Raw genomic sequence first — 25,043 nt, 5'->3', positions numbered from 1 at the left:
TGTATACAGACATTTTCTTATGTAGAATATGGTGAATTGAACCTGGTTTAATAGCACTAAACCTTTCACTTGTACGACTTGTATGACAGTCGCATCAAATTCCATTAAATTGACAACGATGCGTGAACAACAAAAAAGACATAATGCATGTCAGTTAACTGCTAATAGTCTGTTGTTATTTATGTATTATTGTCATTTTGTTTATTTTCTTTTGTTACATCTTCTGACATCAGACTCGGACTTCTCTTGAACTGAATTTTAATGTGCGTATTGTTTTGCATTTACTTTTACTGCATTGGCTAGAGGTATAGGGTGGGGGGTTGAGATCTAATAAACATGTTTAACCCCGCCGCGTTCTTGCGTCTGTCCCAAGTTAGGAGCCTCTGGCCTTTGTTAGTCTTTTATTATTTTTGATTTTAGTTTCTTGTGTATAATTTGGAGTTTAGTATGGCGTTCATTATCACTGAACTAGTATATATATATTTATATGTTTAGGGGCCACATGAAGGACGCCTACGGGTGCGGGAATTTCTCGCAGCATTCAAGACCTATTGGTGACCTTCTGCTGTTGCTTATTCTATGGTCGGGTTGTTGTCTCTTTGACACATTCCCCATTTCCATTCTCAATTTAATTATAATGGGTAAAACAGTCATAAATAGGGTAACAACAGTCAACATTGTGTTTAAATCTTAATCACATAAAAACAAACAACTTTTTAACAAAGAAGCACAAAAAGGCATATATCAACATGATCAAATTTAACAACCTCATTCATTACTTTCTTATTTTTGTAATTCATTTATGTACGTTAAATCCACCCATATATGATTGACAGATTTCAAGTACTGGAACCGAATGGTTATATTAACATTTACTCTGAAATACAATCGCGAGTTTGACGTCAGAATGTCAACGTCACACAAGTAGAGATATACAATAAATTTGTCGTTCAAAGTGTAAAAAGAATCTAATAGTCTATATTATAATTTATATCTTTTGCAGGATGTAGTATGCATTTAACTATTTGACTTGATACTGAAAAATGATGGAATCAACCAACTACTGCATTCTTACATGTACACATGTAACAATAGTCGTATTGAGATATTCATTGTTAACATCAGGTTCTACAGCATGATTTTGTTACTTGGACAATGCTTAACTGATAGATATATATATTCTATGTAAGACATTGTTTGGCTTATTAGAACAAAATTGAAATCATGCTTTCAAACATAGGTGAGAACAAATCATTTACTTCCATTGACAAAACTGAATAGTACTTACGAAATTTGCCACTTACATTTGAGTTCGTAGAGCAACTGTAAAGAGTGAATACAGGATACCAATAGCTATTCCAAGGTCAGCATCCAGGATTACAGTACATAGAAATGTCACAAGCCATATAGACTAAAGGATAAACCATGTAATATGACGACAATATTAATACATTTTGCATTGTTAACACTTATAGCATATTGCTTATATTATATATGGTTATATGCGCGTGTTGTTTGTAGAAGAAAATATGCTTTCCATAAGTAGAGCACATGCTTGCAATTCTAGGGATATTACAATTTGTTTTATCTTTTAAAAAAATTATGAAATGCAAGCCCATGATACCGTTTTAATCATAACGTAGCATATATAATTATTATCATATATGGAAACAAAAATGGTATTAATACAAACAAAAATGATTCATGATCAAATTTTGTCATGAAAGGTCAACGTTAACCTAGGCCTTATATACATGTATTCAAGTTTCAGTATTCAAAGAAAAGGATAGTTTTTGCTTATGACTTCGACCTATATAGAGATAGTTTAAACAAATAGACATAATTGTCGGTTTAATTCATCAAACTCAAATTTTGTTTTATGAATGGGTTACACCGGATGACCCGATGTCAAATGACATAAAAGGCTTCATTCAACAATCTGTTCAAGGTAAAGTACTAGAAATCTAAATTTTAGGTACCACACTGACAATGTGCCAAATATGAATGTGTAGTGGGAAGATATAGGACGATTAACAGATTTGTGCCAGCTGGTTGCTTAATCCTGTTGCCCCTTGGTGGAGCATAGGCAGCTGGTTAGCCACTTAATATTGTCCTCAACTATATGGTTCCGTCTAGATATATGTCCTGTTTCATGATAGTTAATGATTGATGTCTATGGATTACCTATTATAATCTTCTTATATTTTCGGTCAGAGATTTGCATGGGGTACGTTTTGCTAAGTTTTTAGTTTTCTGTATTGCGTTTTGTAAACTGTAGTTAATCTTTTGGTAAACAACAAATTGTGTCATTATCACTTCGTTTCCGACTGTACAATTCCACAAATCATTACTAGATAGAGTGGTATAACATGTCCTATATAGATCTCTGTACATGCGCTTTGATACTAAATCTTGATATAACATGTTATAGACCGATAAGGTTCTACCACATAACAACCATGCAAAGCTGAAGACAAACATAAATACAAAAAGTGACATGACAGTTCACAATTGGTACACCTTTCAACACTGAATTGGTCGACAACGACGACGACGACGATTGTAGATTTAATAAAATTACTCACAAAGTCATACTTTGATCTTCTAAATGTTTTTGGTACTTCCAAAAATTGTAAGAACATTCCTCTCAGATTCACAAATATCACAGATGAAAGCACACACTTAAAAAAAGAAAAGGATATTTACATTAATATGCATTTCAGTGTAATTATAGAACATACTTTTTATACGATATAATGGACCATATGTACCAAAAGGGGAGAGGAGCATTGAAAAAATAAATGGTTGGTGTACTGGACTATTTTGGTATTTCAGAGGAGGGCCATTGAAAATTATAACAATTTATCTTTTTAAGATATAGAGAATATTTGGATATTTGTTCATAAATTGAATATGTTGTGATATCTATGCTGCTTAGTTAGTTTTCTAATATTCCTTGAAAATTAAGGTTATGTAATAAATCATTATAATATATGATCTTGCATTTATACGATTGATTCTTTATCTAACAAAAACTCATGTAATATATTTACTGCGAATTCTAAAAAGAAAAAGCTTACTTAAGATAAATACAAACAAAATACACATAGCAAGCTATAAATATATAAAGCTATTTTTAACTTGAGTGAATTTATTACATACATATTCAGATGACAGTTTGAGGTAAGGTCCAATATTACTTGTGTATAGAAGTTATAAAAACAATTGGTATTTGTGTATAGAAATTTTAATAACAATTGTATTCTTTGGTTATAGATATAGGTTTCTCAACGAGTGAACATTTGATTATTCTATGCAATGGAAGTAAACAAAAGAAGTCATATATTTACCTTGGGTAATGAGTAAAATAATGGTCCAACTGCTACAATAACAACCAGAACTACCAGACAACCAAATAAAGACGCAACCTGGGTACGCCCACCAGCACCATCTTGAACCATACTGCGAGCTACCGAAGCTGCAGTTATGTAGCCAGAAAACAGTGAGCATAAAACACTACCTGCTCCATAGGCTACCATTTCCTGCAACAATCAATTGTTTATAAAATTGTCTTTCCTTGACATCATTTTCATGAAAGTTGTTTAGACGTGTATAGTGAAAATAATTGTATAAATTCAAGGATTGCATGTTAGTTACGTAGGCGAACCACTGATTTTGATATCCTCTGGTGTTTGTCGTTGGTGGTGTGTGTTCGTTGTTGTTCTTTAAATAGCATGTTGGGTCGACTGTTATATTTTGTCATTTCAGCGATATTTTTTATACATTGTCATAAAGTGGGAGGTTTGGCTAGCCATTGAACCAGGTTCAACCTAACATTTATTTTCTTAAAATGTTTCGTACCATGTCAAGAATATGGCAGTTTTTATTGAATATTTCGTTTCTATGTATGTTGGTGTTTGTTTTTGTAGCACTTCACTGTACCTATTGTTCCTATGTTTTCTCGTATAGTTGATGTGTTTCCCTCGATTTTAGTTTGTAAATTTGATTTGTTTTTTCTCGTCGATTTGTGACTTTTGAACACCGGTATACTACTGTTGCCTTTATTAATAAAGGCAACAGTAGTATACCGTTGTTCGAAATTCAAAAATCGATTTAGAAAAAAAAAATCCGGTTTACAAACTAAAACTGAGGGAAACACCTCAAATATTAAGTTTGATTGAATGGAAAAAATAAATAAATACTGTCACGTAATCAATAAACGAGTACTAGATTGAACCATTCGAACATTGTATATATCTTTCCAATCGACGGATTTTAAGACAAAATAAAGTTTCTTTCCAATATTGAATTTATGACCTAATTTTCGTAACTCAACGATGTAATTTCAGGAAGCGGCTTTGAATAATGCGGCGTTCACACAGTGCCGATTCTTGCACCCGTTTGAGATCAGACAGCACTAAGACAATACAGGTAAAAAAGTCGGATTACTATCCTCAATGATCTGGAATGTACTATTATTGCCTGAACGCTGTACAGATTTCCTACGGATCGGAGAGGTCTGCCAAGCACCCCGACAGTTAGGTGTTTCTCGTAATATTCGGGAAAACGCATCCGATTTAGTTAAGTCGGATTACAATCGTCATTATTTCGTGACAGATTCTGCTGTATCGGATCAAACTAGTAATAATGTTCTGTGTGTTTTGGACAGTGTCCCGTGGAACGGGCATGATCTGGAGATATTTGTCATTGCTGTTTTTTGCCGATTGAGTCATGGACGTCAAGTTGGTTACCTATTCCCTATTCCCTATTCGTTACCTATTCCCTATTCCCTATTCGTTACCTATTCGTTACCTATTCCCTATTCCCTATTCGTTACCTATTCGTTACCTATTCCCTATTCCCTATTCGTTACCTATTCGTTACCTATTCCCTATTCCCTATTCGTTACCTATTCGTTACCTATTCCCTATTCCCTATTCGTTACCTATTCGTTACCTATTCCCTATTCCCTATTCGTTACCTATTCGTTACTTATTCCCTATTCCCTATCGTTACCTATTCGTTACTTATTCGATTTTTAATATCCTTCCCCCTTTTTAATTAATTATTATTCTTCTTCTTCCTCTTCTTCCTCTTCTTCTTCCGCCACTTTAAAAATGAACTTGTCCGCAGCATTTCTCCCAAACTACTTGTCAGATTTACTTAGGGTTTCATAAAATGTTAGACTAATATGTCTAGGTGAGCCATCAATCGCTCATTTGTGCATTGGGGTCTATTAAGGGGTATTTTGGGGGGGGCAGAAAGAAGGGAGGGGTTTACTATAGAACCCTATGGGATTTTATTTTCTAAAATTTTCAAATGAATATAACTTGAAAACTGTAAGTGATAGATACATGCAGTCTTCAGAAATGATTAAAGGACAATAAAACAAATCATATGAAATATAGGGGAGTCCCTGGGGGTGTCATCCCTACCCCCTTCAATTCGAGAATATGCTTTTAACTTGTAAACGGTCCAGATCCCCACCCCTAAACCATATATAATTATTCTTGTATGGGACAAAAAAACTAATTAAATGAAATTAAATAAAAGTTCCTGGGGGTCACCCCACCCCGTTCAATTTGAGAATGTACTATTATCTTGTAAACGGTCCAGATTCCCACCCCTAAACCATATATGTTCTTGAATAGGACGATAAAACAAATCAAATGAAATTAAATGGAAGTCCCCGGGGGTCATTCCCACCCCGTTCAATTTTAGAATGTGCTATTATCTTGTAAACTGTCCAGATCCCCACCCCAAAACCATATATATTCTTGGAGGGGACAATAAAACTAATCAAATGAAATTAAATGGAAAATCCTGGGGGTCACCCCCATCCCGTTCAATTTGAGAATGTACTATTGTCTTGTAAATGGTCCAGATCCCCACCCCTAAACCATATATTTTCTTGTAGGGGACAATAAAACAAATGAAATGAAATGAAATAAAAGGAAAGTCCCTAGGGGGTCACCCCACCCCCTCTTGTTTGAAAACTTATAAACGGTCAACATCCCCACCTCGAAACTATATATATTCTTGTAAGGGACAATAAAACTAATCAAATGAAATTAAATGGAAGTTCCTGGGGGTCACTCCCACCCCGTTCAATTTGAGAATGTACTATTATCTTGTAAATGGTCCAGATCCCCACCCCTAAACCATATATATTCTTTTAGGGGACAATAAAACAAATGAAATGAAATAAAAGAAAAGTCCCTAGGGGGTCAGCCCACCCCCTCTTGTTTGAAAACTTGTAAACGGTCAACATCCCCACCCCTAAACTATATATATTCTTGTAAGAGACAATAAAACTAATCAAATGAAATTAAATGGAAGTTCCTTGGGGTTACCCCCACCCCGTTCAATTTGAGAATGTACTATTATCTTGTAAATGGTCCAGATCCCCACCCCTAAACCATATATGTTCTTGTAGGGGACAATAAAACAAATAAAATGAGATAAAAGGGAAGTCCTGAGGGGGTCATCCCACCCCCTCTTGTTTGAAAACTTGTAAACGGTCAACATCCCCACCCCTAAACCATATATATTCTTGTAGGGGACAATAAAACAAATAAAATGAAATGTAGGTAAAGTCCCTGGGGGTCACCACCACCCCTCCTGTTTGAATACTTGTAAATGGTGGAGATCCCCACCAGTAAGCCATATATATTCTTGTATGGTACAAAAAATCAAATCAAATGAACATGGGACCATATGAATTGCGAGTTATGGGAGCTTTGTTTGGGAGACTTCGTAACAGCATCCTGTTACAATTACTTCTTGTTGTTTATACTCTTATATCTGGTACTAGTTCTAAATTTGTTGAGGTAAAATGATCTTTTTATGACTTATCTATATGTGTTTGTGCTCAACCGATTCTTTTACTTTATGTTCGATACTCATTTGTTTCTTATTTGATTTTTATACGTTCTACCTTTTAACTGCTTTATATCCGTATGTTTGAAGATGGATCTTGGTTCGAAGGGATGAAATCACCGTGTTAGCGCTTGCATAAAAAAAAAGATGTGGTATAATTGCCAATGAGACAACAACCCACAATAGACCAAAATGACACAGAAACTATCAACTATAGGTCAATGTACGGCCTTCAACAATGAGCATAGCCCAAACCGTGCAGTCACCTATAAAAGGCCCAGATATGACAATTTCAAACAATTCAAACAACAAAACTAACGGCCGTATTTCATATACAAAAAAATAACGGAAAACAAATATGTAACACAAAAACAAACGATAACTACTTAATTTCAGGCTCTTGTCTAGGTAGAGGCACATACTAACATAATGTGGTGGGGTCAAACATGTTAGCAGGGTGTACATCGTTTCGGAGCATGCTATTACCTTGTTTAATTCGTTCCATCACTCGTTATAATTCGCTTATAATACGTGTATCATACGTTGCACCTTTCATGTGGTAAAACATGATTTTCAATTGTTTTGTTGTCTCTGGTGGTAGATTTGGGTTCTTAGAGGTGATATAACTTTATTAACGCATATGTACCCGTTCCAGCGCTCGGATAATACCCTGTTACTTATTCGTTCCTTATTCGCTTTTAATGCGCGGGGTAAGTATACGTTGCACCTTGAAATAAATCGTTTTTTAATTGTGTTAATGTCTCTGGTGGTAACAATGTGTTCTTAGAGAAGAAATGACCCTATTAGAGCGCATGTACCCGTTCCAGCGCTCGGTTAATACCCTGTTACCTATTCGTTACCTATTCACTTATAATACGTTTGTTGTACGTTGCACCTTTTAGAAAAGGATTTTCACTTGTGTTCATGTCTCTGGTGGTAACAATGTGTAATTAGAGATGAAATGACCCTATTAGCATGCATGTACCCGTTCCAGCGCTCGGATAATACCCTGTTACTTCTTCGTTCCTTATTCGCTTTTAATGCGCGGGATAAGTATACGTTGCACCTTGAAATAAATCGTTTTTTAATTGTGTTCATGTCTCTGGTGGTAACAATGTGTTCTTAGAGAAGAAATGACCCTATTAGAGCGCATGTACCCGTTCCAGCGCTCGGTTACCTATTCGTTACCTATTCGTTACCTATTCGTTACCTATTCGTTACCTATTAACTTATAATACGTTTGTTGTACGTTGCACCTTTGAGAAAAGGATTTTCACTTGTGTTCATGTCTCTGGTGGTAACAATGTGTTCTTAGAGAAGAAATGACCCCATTAGAGCGCATGTACCCGTTCCAGCGCTCGGTTAGTACCCTGTTACCTATTCGTTACCTATTCACTTATAATACGTTTGTTGTACGTTGCACCTTTTAGAAAAGGATTTTCACTTGTGTTCATGTCTCTGGTGGTAACAATGTGTAATTAGAGATGAAACGACCCTATTAGCATGCATGTACCCGTTCCAGCGCTCAGATAATATCCTGTTACTTATTCGTTCCTTATTCGCTTTTAATGCGCGGGGTAAGTATACATTGCACCTTGAAATAAATCGTTTTTTAATTGTGTTCATGTCTCTGGTGGTAACAATGTGTTCTTAGAGAAGAAATGACCCTATTATTAGAGCGCATGTACCCGTTCCAGCGCTCGGTTAATACGTTGCACCTTTTAGAAAAGGATTTTCACTTGTGTTCATGTCTCTGGTGGTAACAATGTGTAATTAGAGATGAAATGACCCTATTAGCGTGCATTTACCCGTTCCAGCGCTCGGTTATTACCCTGTTACCTATTCGTTACCTATTCACTTATAATACGTTTGTTGTTCGTTGCACCTTTTAGAAAAGGATTCTCAATTGTGTCCATGTCTCTGGTGGTAACAATGTGTTCTTAGAGATGAAATGACACTATTAGCGCGCATGTACCCGTTCCAGCGCTCGGTTAATACCCTGTTACCTATTCGTTACCTATTCATTACTTATTCGCTTTATATACGTTTGTTGTACGTTGCACTTTTTAGAAAAGGATTTTTACTTGTGTTCATGTCTCTGGTGGTAACAATGTGTTCTTAAAGATGAAATGACCCTATTAGCGTGCATGTACCCGTTCCAGCGCTCGGATAATACCCTGTTACTTATTCGTTCCTTATTCGCTTTTAATGCGCGGGGTAAGTATACGTTGCACCTTGAAATAAATCGTTTTTTTAATTGTGTTCATGTCTCTGGTGTTAACAATGTGTTCTTAGAGATGAAATGACCCTATTAGCGCGCATGTACCCGTTCCAGCGCTCGGTTAATACCCTGTTACCTATTCGTTACCTATTCATTACTTATTCGCTGTATATACGTTTGTTGTACGTTGCACTTTTTAGAAAAGGATTTTTACTTGTGTTCATGTCTCTGGTGGTAACAATGTGTAATTAAAGATGAAATGCCCCTATTAGCGTGCATGTACCCGCTCCAGCGCTCGGATAATACCCTGTTACCTATTCGTTACCTATTCGTTACCTATTCACTTATAATACGTTTGATGTACGTTGCACCTTTTAGAAAAGGATTTTCAATTGTGTCCATGTCTCTGGTGGTAACAATGTGTTCTTAGAGATGAAATGACCCTATTAGCGCGCATGTACCCGTTCCACCGCTCGGTTAATACCCTATTACCTATTCGTTACCTATTCGTTACCTATTCGTTACCTATTCGTTACCTATTCATTTATAATACGTTTGTTGTACGTTGCACCTTTTGGAAAAGGATTTTCAATTGTGTTCATGTCTCTGGTGGTAACAATGTGTTTTTAGAGATGAAATGACCCTATTAGCGCGCATGTACCCGTTCCAGCGCTCGGTTAATACCCTGTTACCTATTCGTTACCTATTCACTTCTAATACATTTGTTGTACGTTGCACCTTTAAGAAAAGGATTTCCACTTGTGTTCATGTCTCTGGAGGTAACAATGTGTAATTAGAGATGAAATGACCCTATTAGCGTGCATGTACCCGCTCCAGCGCTCGGATAATACCCTGTTACCTATTCGTTACCTATTCGTTACCTATTCACTTATAATACGTTTGATGTACGTTGCACCTTTTAGAAAAGGATTTTCAATTGTGTCCATGTCTCTGGTGGTAACAATGTGTTCTTAGAGATGAAATGACCCTATTAGCGCGCATGTACCCGTTCCACCGCTCGGTTAATACCCTGTTACCTATTCGTTACCTATTCGTTACCTATTCGTTACCTATTCGTTACCTATTCATTTATAATACGTTTGTTGTACGTTGCACCTTTTGGAAAAGGGTTTTCAATTGTGTTCATGTCTCTGGTGGTAACAATGTGTTTTTAGAGATGAAATGACACTATTAGCGCGCATGTACCCGTTCCAGCGCTCGGTTAATACCCTGTTACCTATTCGTTACCTATTCACTTATAATACATTTGTTGTACGTTGCACCTTTTAGAAAAGGATTTCCACTTGTGTTCATGTCTCTGGAGGTAACAATGTGTAATTAGAGATGAAATGACCCTATTAGCGTGCATGTACCCGTTCCAGCGCTCGGATAATACCTGTTACTTATTCGTTCCTTATTCGCTTTTAATGCGCGGGGTAAGTATACGTTACACCTTGAAATAAATCGTTTTTAATTGTGTTCATGTCTCTGGTGGTAACAATGTGTTCTTAGAGACGAAATGACCCTATTAGAGTGCATGTACCCGTTCCAGCGCTTGGTTAATACCCTGTTACCTATTCGTTACCTATTCGTTACTTATTCGCTTTAAATACGTTTGTTGTACGTTGCAACTTTTAGAAAAGGATTTTCACTTGTGTTAATGTCTCTGGTGGTAACAATGTGTAATTAGAGATGAAATGACCCTATTAGCGTGCATTTACCCGTTCCTGCGCTCGGTTATTACCCTGTTACCTATTCGTTACCTATTCGTTACCTATTCGTTACCTATTCGTTACCTATTCACTTATAATACGTTTGTTGTACGTTGCACCTTTTAGAAAAGGATTTTCAATTGTGTTCATGTCTCTGGTGGTAACAATGTGTTCTTAGAGATGAAATGACCCTATAAGCGCATATATACCCGTTCCAGCGCTCGGTTAATATCTTGTTATCTATTCGTTACCTATTCGTTACTTATTCGCTTTAAATACGTTTGTTGTACTTTGCACCTTTTAGAAAAGGATTTTCACTTGTGTTCATGTCTCTGGTGGTAACAATGTGTAATTAGAGATGAAATGACCCTATTAGCGTGCATGTACCCGCTCCAGCGCTCGGTTAATACCCTGTTACCTATTCGTTACCTATTCGTTACCTATTCACTTATAATACGTTTGTTGTACGTTGCACCTTTTAGAAAAGGATTTTCAATTAAGTCCATGTCTCTGGTGGTAACAATGTCTTTTTAGAGATGAAATGACTCTATTAGCGTGCATGTACCCGTTCCAGCGCTCGGTTAATACCCTGTTACCTATTCGTTACCTATTCACTTATAATACGTTTGTAGTACGTTACACCTTTCAGAAAAGAATTTTCAATTGTTTTCATGTCTCCGGTGGTAATTATGTGTTCTTATAGATAAAATACCCCTATTAGCGCGTGTGTACCCGTTCCAGCGCTCGGATAATACCCGGTTACTTATTCGTTAATTATTCGCTTAAATGCGCAGGGTATATATACGTTGCACCTTGAAATAGATTGTTTTTTAATTGTGTTCATGTCTCTGGTGGTAAGAATGTGTTCTTAGAGATGAAATTACCCTATTAGCGCGCATGTACCCGTTCCAGCGCTCGGTTCATACCCTGTTACCTATTCGTTACCTATTCGTTACCTATTCGTTACCTATTCGCTTATAATACATTTTTTTATACGTTTCACCTGTTAGAAAAGGATTGTCAATTATGTCCATGTCTCAGGTGATAACAATGTGTTCTTAGAGATGAAATTACCCTATTAGCGCTCATGTACCCGTTCCAGTGCTCGGTAAATAATCTTGTTACCTATTCGTTACCTATTCGCTTTTAATGCGCGGGGTATACGCTGCAACTTGAAATAAATCGTGTTTTAATTGTGTTCATGTCTGGTGGTAACAATGTGTTCTTAAAGATGAAATGACCCCATTTGAGCGCATGTACCCGTTCCAGCGCTCGGTAAATAACCTGTTACCCATTCGTTACTTATTCGCTTTTAATGCGCGGGGTATACGGTGCACCTTGAAATAAATCGTTTTTTAATTGTGTTCAGGTCTCTGGTGGTAAGAATGTGTTCTTAGAGATGAAATGACCCTATTAGCGCGCATGTACCCGTTCCAGCGCTCGGTTAATACCCTGTTACCTATTCGTTACCTATTCGTTACCTATTCGCTTATAATACATTTTTTTATACGTTGCACCTGTTAGAAAAGGATTTTCAATTATGTCCAGGTCTCAGACGGTAACAATGTGTTCTTAGAGATGAAATAGGGTAATTTCATCTCTAAGAACACATTGTTACCACCTGAGACATGGACATAATTGACAATCCTTTTCTAACAGGTGAAACGTATAAAAAAATGTATTATAAGCGAATAGGTAACGAATAGGTAACAGGGTATTAACCGAGCGCTGGAACGGGTACATGCGCGCTAAAAGGGTAATTTCATCTCTAAGAACACATTCTAACCACCAGAGACCTGAACACAATTAAAACACGATTTATTTCAAAGTGCACCGTATACCCCGCGCATTAAAAGCGAATAGGTAACGAATAGGTAACAGGTTATTTACCGAGCGCTGAAACGGGTACATGCGCTCAAATGGGGTCATTTCATCTCTAAGAACACATTGTTACCACCAGACATGAACACAATTAAAACACGATTTATTTCAAGTTGCAGCGTATACCCCGCGCATTAAACAGGTAACAGGTTATTTACCGAGCGCTGAAACGGGTACATGCGCTCAAATGGGGTCATTTCATCTCTAAGAACACATTGTTACCACCAGACATGAACACAATTAAAACACGATTTATTTCAAGTTGCAGCGTATACCCCGCGCATTAAAAGCGAATAGGTAACGAATAGGTAACAAGATTATTTACCGAGCACTGGAACGGGTACATGAGCGCTAATAGGGTAATTTCATCTCTAAGAACACATTGTTACCACCTGAGACATGGACATAATTGACAATCCTTTTCTAACAGGTGAAACGTATAAAAAAATGTATTATAAGCGAATAGGTAACGAATAGGTAACGAATAGGTAACAGGGTATTAACCGAGCGCTGGAACGGGTACATGCGCGCTAAAAGGGTAATTTCATCTCTAAGAACACATTCTTACCACCAGAGACCTGAACACAATTAAAACACGATTTATTTCAAAGTGCACCGTATACCCCGCGCATTAAAAGCGAATAGGTAACGAATAGGTAACAGGTTATTTACCGAGCGCTGGAACGGGTACATGCGCTCTAATGGGGTCATTTCATCTCTAAGAACACATTGTTACCGTCTGAGACCTGGACATAATTGAAAATCCTTTTCTAACAGGTGCAACGTATAAAAAATGTATTATAAGCGAATAGGTAACGAATAGGTAACGAATAGGTAACAGGGTATTAACCGAGCGCTGGAACGGGTACATGCGCGCTAATAGGGTAATTTCATCTCTAAGAACACATTGTTACCACCAGAGACCTGAACACAATTAAAAAACGATTTATTTAAAGGTGCACCGTATACCCCGCGCATTAAAAGCGAATAAGTAACGAATAGGTAACAGGTTATTTACCGAGCGCTGAAACGGGTACATGCGCTCTAATGGGGTCATTTCATCTCTAAGAACACATTGTTACCACCAGACATGAACACAATTAAAACACGATTTATTTAAAGGTGCACCGTATACCCCGCGCATTAAAAGCGAATAAGTAACGAATAGGTAACAGGTTATTTACCGAGCGCTGGAACGGGTACATGCGCTCTAATGGGGTAATTTCATCTCTAAGAACACATTGTTACCACCAGAGATATGAATTTAATTGAAAATGCTTTTCTAAAAGGTGCAACTTACAACAAACGTACTATAAGTGAATAGGTAACGAATAGGTAACGAATAGGTAACAGGGTATTAACCGATCGCTGGAACGAGTACATATGCGCTTATAGGGGTATTTCATCTATAAGAACACATTATTACCACCAGAGATATGAACACAATTGGAAATCCTTTTCTAAAAGGTGCAACGTACAACAAACTTTTTAAAAGCGAATTAGTAACGAATATTTAACAGGGTATTATCCGACCGCTGGAATGGATACAAATGCACTTTAGAATTATATCACCTCTAAGAGCCTAAATCTTCCACCAGAGACAACAAAACAATTGAAAATCATGTTTTAAAAGGTGCAACGTAAGATACACGTATTATAAGCGAATTATAAGCGAGTGATGGAACGAATTAAACAAGGTAATAGCATGCTCCGAAACGATGTACACCCTGCTTACATGTTTAACTCTACCACATTATGTAAGTATGTGCCTGTCCCTAGACAAGAGCCTGAAATTAAGTAGTTATCGTTTGTTTTTGTGTTACATATTTCCGTTTATTTTTTTGTATATGAAATACGGCCGTCAGTTTTGTTGTTTGAATTGTATGAGGTTGTCATGTCTGGGCCTTTTATAGGTGACTACACGGTTTGGGCTATGCTCATTGTTGAAGGCCGTACAGTGAGCTATAGTTGATAATTTCTGTGTCATTTTGGTCTAATGTGGAGTGTTGTCTCATTGGCAATCATACCATATCTTCGTTTTTTAGCAAGCGCTAACACGGTGATTTCATCCCGTCGAACCAAGATCCATCTTCAAACATACGGACATAAAGCAGTTAAAAGGTAGAACGTATAAAAAAACAAGTAAGGAACAAATGCGTATCGAACATGAAGTAAAAGGATCGGTTGAGCACAAACACATATAAATAAGTCATAAAAAGATCATTTTACCTCAACCAATTCAGAACTATTACCATATGTAAGACTATTAACAACTAGATTTGTAATTGCTAGCAATAACGGAAGGCACCCCTTCCCCCTATTACCAGGTGAGCGGCAGCCATTTTGACAATTCCAAAGTCAAAGAGAGCATCTACAGATGTCTAGTAACATTTTTGCAAAGTTTCATTAAGTTTGAACATTTTGAATTTTTGATATTTTTGCTGTTTCCATGGTTACGGCGGCCATTTTGAAAATTCTAACTTCAAAATCCAACTCTGCCTATGCCAGTTACCATTCCTGTAAAGTTTCATCCAGTTTGCGGAAAATTCTTATTTTTGAAATTTTTGACCTTTTTGCATTGTTTCCATGGTAACAAGACCTATTTTGGAAATTCCAACTCCAATGTTGCTCATCATTACTGTGAAGTTTCATGAAGTTTTGAGCATTTTAGAATTTTGAAAATTTTGGTGTAGTTTCCATGGCAACATAGTAGTTCCAATGATCGCCAAAATCATCCAACACCTGTATATAGTGGGCACCTACATTGTTTTAAAATATGATGATTCTGAGTTGAAGCATATCCAAACAGTTCACCAAAAACCAAAAACTCATTTTTTTCACAATTGTGCCGTTTCCATGGTAACGGCAGCCATATTAAACTATTCCATGCCATAATTAAAAAGGGGGAAGGATATTAAAAATCAAATAAGTAACGAATAGGTAACGAATAGGGAATAGGTAACGAATAGGTAACGAATAGGGAATAGGGACTAGGTAACGAATAGGCAACGAATAGGGAATAGGGAATAGGTAACGAATAGGTAACGAATAGGGAATAGGGAATAGGTAACGAATAGGCAACGAATAGGGAATAGGGAATAGGTAACGAATAGGGAATAGGGAATAGGTAACCAACTTGACGCCCATGATTGAGTCCATATTGCATCCCTAATGCAAACCGTCTCTGAAGAAATCGTTCCGGAACAGGCCCGTTATTACTAAGAAATTCGGCAATAAAACCCTCGTCTGAGTCCCGACAGAACACAATACGACTGAGTCCAGACAAAGCCTTTTGCAAAGCGGTACAGCAGACTTTGATTGATTGCCTTCCGAAAGTACCTGATCATCCCAAATATGGCGACAGCTTTCTAATGGCTATCTTCCGTCAGCATCGGTTCACTGTCTGGTCACTGTCTGATGTTTGTCGGATCGCCTTCGACAGAATCCGGACGCTTCTGGATAGATTCGGTCATTTTAACCATGATAAAGATGCAAATCGGATTAGAATCGGATTTAGAACAGAATAATCGGAACAAGTACAGATGGAAATGGCTGAATTTGGACGCTTTCTGAACAATATCTGATTGTTGTCGTCATTAAATAAATGTTTTCACAAACTATAATAAAAGTTTGAATTTTCAGCCACGATTTTCAAGATCTTGATCAGGATTTAACAAATTATTATCGGTAATGCTCCTAAAAAGGTCGGTAGTAAAACAATCATGAATGTGTGGCCCCAGCTTAACAAAATTAACAACCAACTCTTTACTTTGAAAATGTCTTGCAAGACGCTCCGGTCCTTTTCGTTGTCTATTTACAACATATTTCCTAGTTTGAAAAGTGTAAAACTTGCGAATCTATTTTTGTTTTTCGTTATTTTATGCATAGAATAGTAAGGGGGATGACATTACATGTTAGAAAAATATTTTTGGGGGGAAAATAGTGTTGAATCCGGTTCAAAAGACCGTAAAACTATGTCCGAAGCTGTCAGAATTAATTATAGACCTCATAACACATTTTGAGCAAGCTAGTATGTTTTATATTATCTTATAAAATTTGTCCAAACAGTAGTAAACTACACTGTGAATTCTTTTAGAGATATCGCAGGTGCACTATGAAATAACCGTTTTGGATTTAAAAAAAGTTTGATAAAGGTTAAGTTACTTTTATTGTCTTAGTTCGGAGAAATTTACCTGACTTGGGTTAATTCTGTAGTTATTTTTCTTTGCTAGTATCTTCGCCATGGATACGGACTGAGAGAATGCTACAATTCCAATAATAATGGCATCCTTTAAGTGTCCATCTAACAATGTTGGGTCGGGAATATCAGGTTTCGGTATACTGTAAAAAGGACAAATAATATGTTGAAAAAAAAGATAAAACAGAAAAATGCATATACAAGATGGTGATACCATCGCGAGGAATGAATGAAATTTGCTATCTTACTTAAAACAATAAGTGGTTTTTGATTTCCACTGTCTCAAGAGAGTTGATCTCGGTTCATCAATAATTACTCACCCTGCAGGAATGTCTTTTAATACGTTCACGTCAAAATTTTCTCTGAACTTTGCAAAGTGTGATATAACTGTAGCTATGGCAACCTGCAGTTGAACATTTTATAGTTATAAAAATATAATACATTTGAAAAGAATTTAATATTTTAATTTTGCATATATCTTTATTAATAATTGTGAGTGTGTTGGGTTTTTATTGTGTCAGTGGTTTCTTCTCGAATTTATCTTTGGTAACACATCTTTGTTAGTCACTGTTTTGTTCATTGATAACTTTTTCACAAACTCGCAATTTTTTCCTTGGCATGAGGTATGAACATAACTCATATGATCTCTAGATTATTTTTTGTTCTCCTTTTCGTTGAGTTGCCTCCTCATAGACGTATAACACTCACTAATTTTGTTCTTAGTTTTTAATGGATAAAATGTCGATTTCTCTGTCAGAATACACCAAGAGGCAAAAGAAACCGATGGGACCTTTAAACCTCATACGTCGAAGACAAACGGACAAGGCCATGAAACAATGCAAAAAACGATGAAAATATGAACAAATCCATAAAATAAAACATACAAAAAAACAAAATATTAAGCAAGACGAACTCCATCATTAATCGAACGCGTTACAAAGATCATTATGAATTAAACATTCACCCAAACTGTATCTCTATCTTAGGATAACTTTATTCTAAACAGATGAAACATACCCACGTTAACGTTTATGTCTTTCCTACAGAAAATATATCATTAAGGTTTCTTAATTTTACTAACTACAATAATCTCAATCGGAATTGGAATCTTTAATTTACTCTTGAATCGTTGGTTGATCTGTACTTTAACAAGGTATAAAATCACCATGGAGACTACTGACGTCAACAACGCTGCAACATTTGTGGACGAAATATTTAATATGATGTCTTTCCACGTCTACAAAAGTATGAATTAAAACAAAATGAAATCTGAAAGGGGATCATATGAAATATAAAATGCGCATCATGCAAGAGATATTTATTTGACATATTTACTATTTATGAATTAAATTCAAATAAAAAACTTTATCGAAAACATTTTCTATCGTTATGATGTAAAATTCAGAAGAAGTGGTATGATTGGCAGTGAGGCAACTATCCACAAGAGACTAAAATGACAAATAAATTAAAAACCTCATGTCATCGTAAGCATTCTACAATGAGCAAAGTGTCCATACCATATAGTCAGCTTTATAATGACAAATGAAAAAGAATATCAATCGAGAAACTAATGTTAAACAGCAATAAACGACACCCTTTGAATTGCAGGCTCCTGACTTGTGACAGACACAAACAGAATGAGGCGGGGTTAAACTTGTTTAAAGGCGCCAACCTTTCCCTAATCTGTGAAAGTGACATAACAGTACAACATAAAAACAAACTACTAGTATAAAAATCAGTTGGAAATGGCTTGACTCGTCAGATGGGTACAAAAAGAAATACATCTAACAAAAACACAGAGTGTACTTGGAGATGTATTTATACATTCCACAACAAAATGACAGTAAGTACAGAGAAAGCATTGTGTATTAACATTTACTGAGACCAAAGCCAATATCATCTAATACAAAATCAGGCTTCTGTCACTAATATGTGTACATGTATCTGCAAAGTTTCTTTTGTATTTATAAGATCACATGTTATAGCTATTTTCAAACTTGACTGTGATAATGAAATTGAAAATGAAAATTGAGAATGGGAAATGTGTCATAGGAAGATACAACAACGGTCTTTGACAGAGCGAGAAATTATCAACTATTTGCAGATCGTCAATAAATAAGAAGAATATACAATTATTTTAAGATTCGTCATTCTTTTTTTCATTAACTTAATATTCTGAAAAACTCTTACTCTGATTATTTTAAATACACCATTATGTCGCGGAACATTGATGCCCAATATATGTTTCATTTGACTTGTCACTACATGGATAGCTACACCGGATGTAAATCCGCTGACCAAATATTCTGACATGTAGGTCGCTACTAATCCAAGTCGCATCTTCCCTAAAAGCACCTATTAAAACATACATAAAATTGAGAATGGAAATGAAAACATGCATAGACTAGTAGTTTTAGGGTTCATAGGTGGTCTATATAGTTTATAACAAAGAGTGAATGGTCCCGGGTTTTAATTTAACATTAGAAATTTATGCCACATGTAGAGGTTAATGTCATATTAAAGAGACATTCGAAGCTTAAAATATGTGTTCTATATGTTGAGTACAATTAAAATAATGTATTTTTATTTATCATATTATATATAATATATTTTATTTATTTTTTGTTATTTTATTTTAACAAAATTTTTAATTCCTTTCCAAAACGTTCTGTTTGGTCTCTTGTGGAGAGTTGTCTCATTGGCAATCATACCACATCTTCTTTTTTATGTGTTAATATTCTTTTTATGTTAATATTCAAGTTGTCACAAAGCATGTTTTCAATCGCACGCTGTCCTGCTTCAAATATACAATATCTAGATCAACTGATGTTCAATGGGTAAATCCATGTAGAACCAATAAAAGTTTGTAGTATTTATAACTTTAAATAAGTATGACATTTAATATTGCTGTGTAAACACACCATGACTAAACCTGACACAAAAGACAGTGCAGTAGCCATTTTGATCTTCTTGATTTCGTGTTCTGTCATTCCGGTGTGTTCCAGACTAGACATTGAATCATTGGTATAGTTAGATACCATGTCATCAGGTGAGGTATCTTTACCCAGACTTGTGTCAAGGACGGATGCGATCATCAATCCAACGATTGCAATAGTTCCTGTAAAATATAATACCAAATGAATATAAAATTTGCCATATATATCCAATCAGTATGAAGAAAACGAACACAAATTATATATGCATCCATTAATAAGTTGACCTGGGAGGTTTGAGGTGTTCCTCTAATGTCCTTTTGTTTTTTGAGTTCTTCAAGGTCTAATACAATTCGCTTTTCCTATCGTATAGTCCAGACCTTACATGGGGATTTTTTTTTTTTTAAACACGTGCACACGGAAATCATATCATTTGTTTTGTATTTTTGTTTGTATGCATTATACATGTACTTTAAATCATATTTCACTGGAAGAAAATATTCACCCCATTTCATTAACAATAATTGCACATTATACCAAATCCTTACTAAAATTTAACATACCTTAATCACCTTTATTCACCAAAAAGAAGAGAAAACATACCCATTGAAGTATGCCTTGATGTTATAAAACATACCCATTGAAGCATGCCTTGATGTTCCAGTAAAGAAGTATATCAATGGACCAAAGAATGACGTATACAGACCACATATTGGAGGAAGAGAAGCTAGTAATGCATAGGCCATTCCTGTAAATATATTCAAAGAATGTAAAAATATCAAACACAGTACATGTAGATTTGTATTAAGAGTAACTAACTATGTATAGTACAAATATCAAACAAAGTTCCTAGGGATTCATAGAGTACATTAAGAAATTCTACGTCTTTTCTGTTCAGATAAATTCTGTGTTAATTAACTACATAATTATATTGGCTACTAAAGGGACATTAGCTGTCAATTTAGTGTTCACCGATTTGTCTAAAATTCTAGTCTAGCATAGTACATTGACAAGTTTTGACCGAAATGACTGCTTATTACGAGATATTAATATATGATAGTCTGTCGGAAGGGGACGATAAATGGCAAAGTGGAAAGTGATTATCATAAGTTGCAATATCTTGTTTCCCAATTCACTATAAACAAATATGTTTAAAACATTACGAAATATCATTTCATAATTCCGCTTTTATTACCTGAAACAAAAAGTATCATATTTATTTTTTTTTTTCCAAATCGTAGTTAATGCCCACTGAATTAATACAGAGGTGTCATCAGCGATATTTAAATTTAATGGGCAAATTTTTACTCATTCTATCAAACATCGTTGTAACGCTTTTTAACATCTTAATTTATCAACTGTATATTAAAGATATCTGGAATTGGCTGATACCATTGTTTTACCATATTTGACTAGAAGATAACTTTCTATAGCTGTTTAAAGTTGGTAACCAGTTTGCTATCAAAAGCTAATATTCGCTAACGATAACTTACATACAAACTTAAAAGATACGATTTAAGATATAAAGGAATTTTGTAGTTGACATAGTTTTTTATTGTGTGTTTCTTAAATGGTTTAAAACAAACTCGAGTTACAACTGTAACTGACTTTATCCGTCTAATGTATCATTTTTCTGTCTTTTTTCAACAATCACATGTATGCGTTTAATTATCTCGCATTGATTCCAAGTTGACAAAATGTTTGTTTTCCACTATTATCCAATTAACGTTTTGATTTTTACTAAATATACATGGACATTCACAGGATACAACCGATAGGGACATACATCATGTACATGTATCCAATTGCAAAATACCAGGCGCAAGAGACCATTCACCCGTTCATTGATAAAATTTGTAATATTATAGTCACCCTTCCACAATATCTTTAATAAATTTCGACTAATGTACGCAAACCATTAAATCTTTCCCACTTATTATATTGTTTACCCTTGGTGTACTCAATTAATTATCTGCGATTATGAAAAAATAAAAGCGAAAACAGACAATGTAGGCTTCTTTAAATAATTTAATCCTAAAATGTTTGTTTACACATATAAACATTGGTTAAATATTGCATGCTGAATATTTGCCAGTGAATGTTTTTCTCAATCATGAGTTTTAATGGAAGAGTAAAGCAACTTTTGTTTGTTTCATCACAATACCACACATGACTGAATCATTGTCGAACTGTAACTATTTTAGCACACGACATGTGAAGGCCATCAAATATTCTAGTTCTTTTTAAAGATGATTGTGTTCTATACAAACATGAATTATTAACTTTTTATTTGAAAATAAATTGTCAAAACAAGATCTCATGTTGTTTAAATATCTATTTTCAAGTTCACTGACATTTTTTGTACTGTAAACAGGAAACCGAATCTTACATCGACTGCCATTTAACCATGTTAACGTTTTTGTGTCATGGTTGCATATAATTTTAATAACAAAAGTGGTAGAGTAAAAATAGAATAACATTGAATGTCTTTTAGATATGAACTATACTTATCAGCGCTCACATGTTTGCAATATCTGCATAGGTGTTAAATCAAAAATATAAATAAATAAAATATGAATACTCTAATAGTAACATAAAAATTAAGAAAACATGTATCCCATGTAGTAGAGACATGCAAAAATAAAAATAGTCCACCAGACTAGTAATTACAATGATTTGTAAAAATATAATACAAGTAGGTCCATTTTACAGGCAAAAACAGAGCAGGACATGCACGGCACAGCTGTTTATTTTACTGTTGCCCAGTATTATCATCTAATTTTTTAACATAAGTCATTAATATACGACCCTATCCAGATTATTCCGATACTTTTTTGGCATTTCTCTTCATAAAAAGAGGGAAACCGTCATATCTAATTATAATATGTAAATGAACATACCTTGTGGAATTTGCATAATTCCGACTGTCAATCCTGCAATTATATCACTTGGAAGATCCTGTAAAATTTTATATCTCCTTATGACATTTATGAAAGGAAAATTAGAATGTAAGGTGGATTTTAATTTGTCTCTTGTACAACACTTCCCTGCATACCCAGATATCCGTTGTCGTAGTGTTACTTTCGGTGCAGCATCTTGAAGTGCATACCGTTCTTCAAAATCAACAACTTTACTCCATTTCTCCGACACTATTTCTCCGTCCATTCTTGAGTTGTTCATTTCCATTTCTAACGCCCGTTTATCAACAAGTTAAGTCATTTAAACTGTTTGTGCATTTAAATACATGTACATTTGAAATTCTTACAAGTTTTTCATTAAGGTACACTGCATCTGTGCTTATTGAATAATCGAACCAGACACAGACATATTTTTAGTATGTGCAATTGACACCAAACCTCGATCATATACTGTGACATACTTAGATTATGAACTTTATATTTTTAGCTACGGTATGAACTTTTTTTTTAACCGATAACTCTCAATTATTTTGATTTTTACGAGAGAAAACGTGTCTTGTACCAGGAACTAAATGAAACATTTATAATTTATTATTTCGTAAAAACTCTAAAGACTTATCTTTTGTAATTGTATTGAAAACACAATATTAGAGTAAACAAATATAGAAAAAAAAACACAGTTTTACACCAGAGTGTGCATGTGGACACACGACGAAACGCAATGAAAAGTGTGTATTTATTAAAATAGAAATAAACAGATTATTGTCAATGAGACAAATATTCATGCTATCTTCAGCCTGGTAAATATTCACCAGAGTGCAATTTTAAGCAATTATATGCAACCGTACGTCGACCATCAACAATGAAAAAAACTATTCCTTATAGTCAGCAATAAAAAGCCCCGACATAAAAATTATGCAACAATTCAATTGAGAAACTAAACGGCCTAATTTATAAAAAAAAATATTTTTACAAAACATACATGACATATATAAACCAACGACAACCGCTAAACTTGGGACAGGCACTGAGGACAGGCACATACATAATGTGTTGGGGTTAAACATATTTTTGAAGGCACCTACCCGTCTCTAACCTTGGACAGTGGTGTTACAGTAAAAAATATGAACAAACTATAAAAATCAGTTGAAAAGGGCTCAACTTATAAGATTGATACAACGTAGAAAAACATCTAACAAAAACACAGACTGGACGTTGCATGGTATCTGTACATCCATTAAAACATGACACAAACAGACCTGATAGTACTTGCAGTTACTGACAGCTAGTTCAAACTACTAATCGTGTCTAAGACTTTAAGTTTTCTTCAAAGTGATGCTTGGTTTTTTTTTGTCTAACTACTATGTGGATGTGTACCTATCTGTCGTTGGCAACACATTACGTTGTTTGAATCCGTTTTTAAATTTAATTCTAATGTTTTTCGTATATTTTATCATTGAGGTGTAATTTGTATGATCTGCGATTTAACTGTTTCTGAACTGATTTTAAGGAAGTTAATTTTAGGCCTTTTCTTTTATCGCAGGTTTCATAATCATGTAATGTATACACCCATATCACGTCGCATTCAAAACAAAAACAAAAATACGCATATATATCTTTCGGATTTAAAGATGTCCTGATGTGTTATTGTCATGATATTGCTGTAATTCTGTACACCTTTCTGTCATTGGTGCTACGACGCGTAATGTACGTCCTGTGATTTGTTATTAGCCTAGAAAACCGGTATTCGTTTTGAAGGTTTTATATAGTGACCATCAACATTCAATTACATAATAACATTCTATAATTTCTCGGTAAGCGGGTCCTTTCTTTTTCATACCAACGTCTTAATTGTAGAAATCTGTTAACCTTCAAGCTATAGCATCAAAAGCGACCTATTTCCATTAATACCATCATTAAGATATACTTCATTCGCTTAAAATATTGGTGTTGGTGTTTCCATATTAACTCGTCGTTACTACTCCAACTCCATTTCAGGAATATGCCAGTTGTTATCAATTCGTTTGATATGTTTAAGCTTTTGATTTTGCCATTTGCTTATAAATTAAGGACGTTTCGTTTGGAATCTTCCTCAGAGTTCGTTTTAATTTGTTATTTTACTTTTTTAACTCCCAGTCGTGTTCATAGACACATAATCACCAATCCTGTTAAGCGTATTAGCATTTATCTGTTGATGTTGAAGCATGTGCTTAATTTTCAGATTACATGGACCTCTAACCACCTTCGACACTTCTGTCAACTACAAGTGTGTCATTGATATATTCCAAGCAAATTTTACAT

The 25,043-nt window shown here is 35.1% G+C and overlaps 1 protein-coding gene across 1 annotated transcript in view; it reads right to left on the bottom strand.

The window, feature by feature from the left end:
- LOC139484766 (prestin-like) overlaps positions 1-23,227 on the bottom strand; it is a 28,239-nt gene extending 5,012 nt beyond the window's left edge. Inside the window, exons 1-10 of the mRNA XM_071268691.1 lie at positions 22,725-23,227; positions 20,462-20,572; positions 19,813-20,009; positions 19,082-19,246; positions 17,973-18,128; positions 17,212-17,294; positions 16,887-17,034; positions 3,351-3,542; positions 2,586-2,681; positions 1,305-1,411 (exon numbers count right to left, since the gene is read on the bottom strand). Of these exons, the coding sequence (XP_071124792.1) occupies positions 1,305-1,411; positions 2,586-2,681; positions 3,351-3,542; positions 16,887-17,034; positions 17,212-17,294; positions 17,973-18,128; positions 19,082-19,246; positions 19,813-20,009; positions 20,462-20,572; positions 22,725-23,010 (1,541 nt within the window). The 5' untranslated portion in view covers positions 23,011-23,227. The remainder of the gene's footprint in view (positions 1-1,304; positions 1,412-2,585; positions 2,682-3,350; positions 3,543-16,886; positions 17,035-17,211; positions 17,295-17,972; positions 18,129-19,081; positions 19,247-19,812; positions 20,010-20,461; positions 20,573-22,724) is intronic.
- Positions 23,228-25,043: the final 1,816 nt, after the last annotated feature.

The sequence above is a fragment of the Mytilus edulis genome, chromosome 8 (genome assembly GCF_963676685.1).
Source record: "Mytilus edulis chromosome 8, xbMytEdul2.2, whole genome shotgun sequence".
Taxonomy (NCBI): Eukaryota; Metazoa; Mollusca; class Bivalvia; order Mytilida; family Mytilidae; genus Mytilus; species Mytilus edulis.
Note: the sequence above shows the minus strand (reverse complement) of the source record. Positions and strands in the feature narration are given on the sequence as shown.